At 50.3% G+C, this 3,552-nt stretch overlaps 1 protein-coding gene across 1 annotated transcript; it reads right to left on the bottom strand.

Annotated features, from left to right (window-relative positions):
- Nucleotides 1-850: 850 nt before the first annotated feature.
- On the bottom strand, nucleotides 851-1,687 carry LOC136788508 (olfactory receptor 14J1-like). Its single transcript, XM_066987061.1, has one exon. The coding sequence runs from the start codon at nucleotides 1,685-1,687 to the stop codon at nucleotides 851-853; it is 837 nt and encodes a 278-aa protein (XP_066843162.1).
- Between the last annotated feature and the right edge of the window lie 1,865 nt (nucleotides 1,688-3,552).

Raw genomic sequence — 3,552 nt, forward strand, 5'->3', positions numbered from 1 at the left:
CCTAGCCAAGTTTCTCTCTATCTGTGCCTTGGCTTTCCTGATCAATACACCCCTGGGCCGTACCCCTATAATCTTCCAAGCTTGTATGTCCCTGCCTCCACTGCCTTTGCTTTTCCTTTCTGTGCTTCAGTTTTATTAAGCGGTCCTGACTCAGCCATGCTGGTCTCCTGCCTCCCTTGCCTGATTTCTTCACTGCCCCAGGGAACGTGGGCAGTGTACTCAGGATACCCCTTCTGTTCCAGAGATGCTAGTAGGGAGGCCAGATCTCGTACAGGAAGGAATAACCAATTGCTACAAATATCTACAGGAAAAGACACACTCTGGGAACCGTGCAGAGAAGGGGAAGCAGGTTCTTGTGGATGGTACAAGGTTCCTTGTGGTAAATTTCTCAGTGCTCACTCCTCTTCTGGAACTCATGGTTCCTCAGACATTAGATGTGGGAGTTCAATGTCAGAGACTATCATCGCGTACAGGACTGCCAGCACCCGATCTGATGATGAGAAGCAGCTGGAGCATACCTTTCAGGGAGGAAAGAATGAGCTGCTGGCAAACAGGCAGTCTATGGACAAGTGAGGGAGACATAGAGAAAAAGCTTGGTGTTGACTGCAGGCTTCTGCACTGAAGACATCCTTTTATAATGAATAGAAGAAACAGAGGAGGCCACTTGCCATGCGACAATAGGCACATTTACATAAGGCCTCTGAGTCAGTGTGACTGGATTCCTGTCCCTGCAGAAATGAAATGAATTCAAGCACTTGTGTACAACCATGGTTATAAATGACAGAATGCCCCAAAGCACAACATTTGTCTGAGATCAATCAAAGATCACCTGTGGAGAGAGACAGGCACTTTATTTCTTCTTAACTACCACCAGTAGGATCAGTTTCTTCAGTGCCCCTTTGATCTCCTGGTTCCTCATGCTGTAGATGAGGGGGTTAATAGCTGGAGACACCACTGAGTACAAAACTGTCACCACCAGATCCAAGGATGGGAAAGAGATGGAGGGGGGCTTCAGGTAGGCAAACATGACAGTGCTGAGAAACAGGGAGACCACGGCCAGGTGAGGGAGGCACGTGGAAAAGGCTTTGTGCCGTCCCTGCTCTGAGGGCATCCTTAGCACAGCCCTGAAGATCTGCACATAGGACAGTACAAGGAAAACAAAGCACGCAAAGAGTAAACATGCTGTAACCACAATAAGCCCAGCCTCTCTGAGGTAGGCATCTGTGCAGAAAAGCTTGAGGATCTGGGGAATTTCACAGAAGAACTGGTCCACAGTTCTACCACCTATGAGTGTCCTGTAGTGCAGTGGTTTGTAGATTGCAGCATAGCGGTCGTAGGCCATGACAGTGAGAAGAAAATACTCTCCTGAAATCAAAAAAACTAGCAGAAAGACCTGTGCAGCACATCCCGAATAGGAGATGGTCCTGGTTTCCCACAAGGAGTTGGCAATAGCTTTGGGGAGAGTGGTGGAAATGGAGCCCAAGTCAAAGAGGGAGAGGTTGAGGAGGAAGAAGTACATGGGGGTGTGGAGGCGGTGGTCGCAGGCTATGGCCGTGATGATGAAGCCATTGCCCAGGAGGGCAGCCAGGTAGATGCCCAGGAAGAGCCCAAAGTGCAGGAGCTGCAGCTCACGTGTGTCTGCAAATGCCAGGAGGAGGAACTCGTTGGGGAAGCTGCTGTTGGACATTTTCTGCCTGTGGGCCCTGATGACTGTCCCAAGAGGAAAAGACAAGGAAGAGTTAGGACAGATTTCTCTGCACAAAACCAAAGCCATTTCTCATAGACGCTCCCCAACAGCATGTCCACCCTTTGTATTTCTTGTCAAGACCTTGCCGCAGTTCCCTGCCTGGAGTTATGCTTTCTGCTGCCTGAGTATGCCAAGAGAAGCAGGGCCCCTGTCCATAGACTCTCAAAGTGTTGGTTGTGCTCTGCCGTATCTAGGAACAGGGTGGTTGCAGGGGCCAGACCTCATATTCAGGATCTCCCAGGTGACATCCTTCTGGTGGCTCAATGCAGGCTGAGGCAAGTTGGTGTGTCCATTGGTGTTTTTCCCATCTGTCCTGTGCTTGCTCCTTCTTGATATGGAGGGGGATTACAGTCCTGTGTCCCCCTGAGAAGAAACCAAAGACCTCTGAGAGCAGAGGCATCCACTGCAGATGACTGAGTGCCTCACCTTGCCTCCAGCAAGGTCTCAGCACCCCACTGCTAGCCAAAAAGTTCCTTTTACCACCCCAACAGCCTTTTCCTGCCCATAGCATTTCAACACTTCTCCATCAGCTAAAGCAGAGCTGCTATGGGAGGGATTGCAGTCTGGAGGGCAGCTCACAACTTGGAAGGACATCTCAAGGACTCAGTCAGGTGTCCTAATGAAGATATATCTGGTGAAGGGAAAGTAAGGTCTTTTCCCACCCCCACTATCTGCATTGCCAGAGTCCCACAGGTTAGAGGAATGCTGGGACACCACAGCCCCATGGACACATCCGTGGGATGGGAGCCGCAAGGTTAGTGCCTGACTCTGCAGCTGAACCTGCCATCCCCCGAGGGTCCGACAACAATACCAAGAGCAGCACAGGCAGGTGGAGAAATAAGAAGAAACACAGTGATGGTGTAGGGGAGAGGGACAAGAAGAGGGAAAGCTGGGCACTCAGTCGAGGCTTCCCCTTTCCTAGCTGGACTGGGGAGGCGAGGTGAGGGGGTTTGCTCAGGGGAAGGGATCTGCACTGCATGACACAGCAGGAGGTGCCCATATTGCCCTGACACAGGATTTTGCTTAAATATTTCCTTTTGGTGCCTGCCTTTGTTTTCGCTGCTTGGAGCTGTCCCTGCTGGAAACTGTTTCTCTGTCCCCAAGTCTGTGCCCTGCCATGGCTCACAGACCCCATGCCCTGTGCTGTGTGCTCACCTCTGCCCTGCAGACACCTCCAGGGGCAGGGAGCAGCCCAGGGGCATCACCACCTGTTGTGGTTTAGCCCTGCAGGCAGCTCAGCACCATGCAGCCGTTCGGTGTCACTTCCCCACAGTGGGATGGGAGAAAGAATCTGAAAAAAACAAACAAACAAAAAAAAAAAAAGAAAAAAAACATGAGGGTCAAGATCGGGACATTTTAAGAGGAAAGTAAAGGGGGAAAAAAATCACAAGGAAAAGGACACACAGAGAAGTGATAGACCAGAAGAATTGCACATGACCAGCTGATGCCCAGCCAGTCCCTGAGCAACGGTAACACCCGAAAGAACCCCTCTGGTTTTAGTGCCGATCTTGATGTGATATGGTATGGAATATCCCTTTGTCCAGTTTGGGTCATCTGTCCTGGCTCTGTCCCCTCACATCTTCTTCATCAGAAGATGAAAAGTCCTTGATTCAGTGTAAGCAGTGCTCAGTAGTGTGTTACCAGCATTATTCTCATCCTAAATCCAAAGCACAGCACTATAACTGCTACTGGGAAGGAAACTAACTCTATCCAAGCCAAGATCAGGACACTATGTTTGCAGGCACCTCACACAATCCCAGATGAAACCAGAAGGGTGATGCTGTTCTTATCTGAAGGCTGATGGT

Source organism: Anser cygnoides, chromosome 38 (assembly GCF_040182565.1).
Source record: "Anser cygnoides isolate HZ-2024a breed goose chromosome 38, Taihu_goose_T2T_genome, whole genome shotgun sequence".
Classification (NCBI taxonomy): domain Eukaryota; kingdom Metazoa; phylum Chordata; class Aves; order Anseriformes; family Anatidae; genus Anser; species Anser cygnoides.

Coding starts and splice junctions, on each gene's coding strand:
- LOC136788508 (XM_066987061.1), bottom strand. CDS start 1,687: ATGTCCAACAGCAGCTTCCCCAACGAGTTCCTCCTCCTGGCATTTGCA.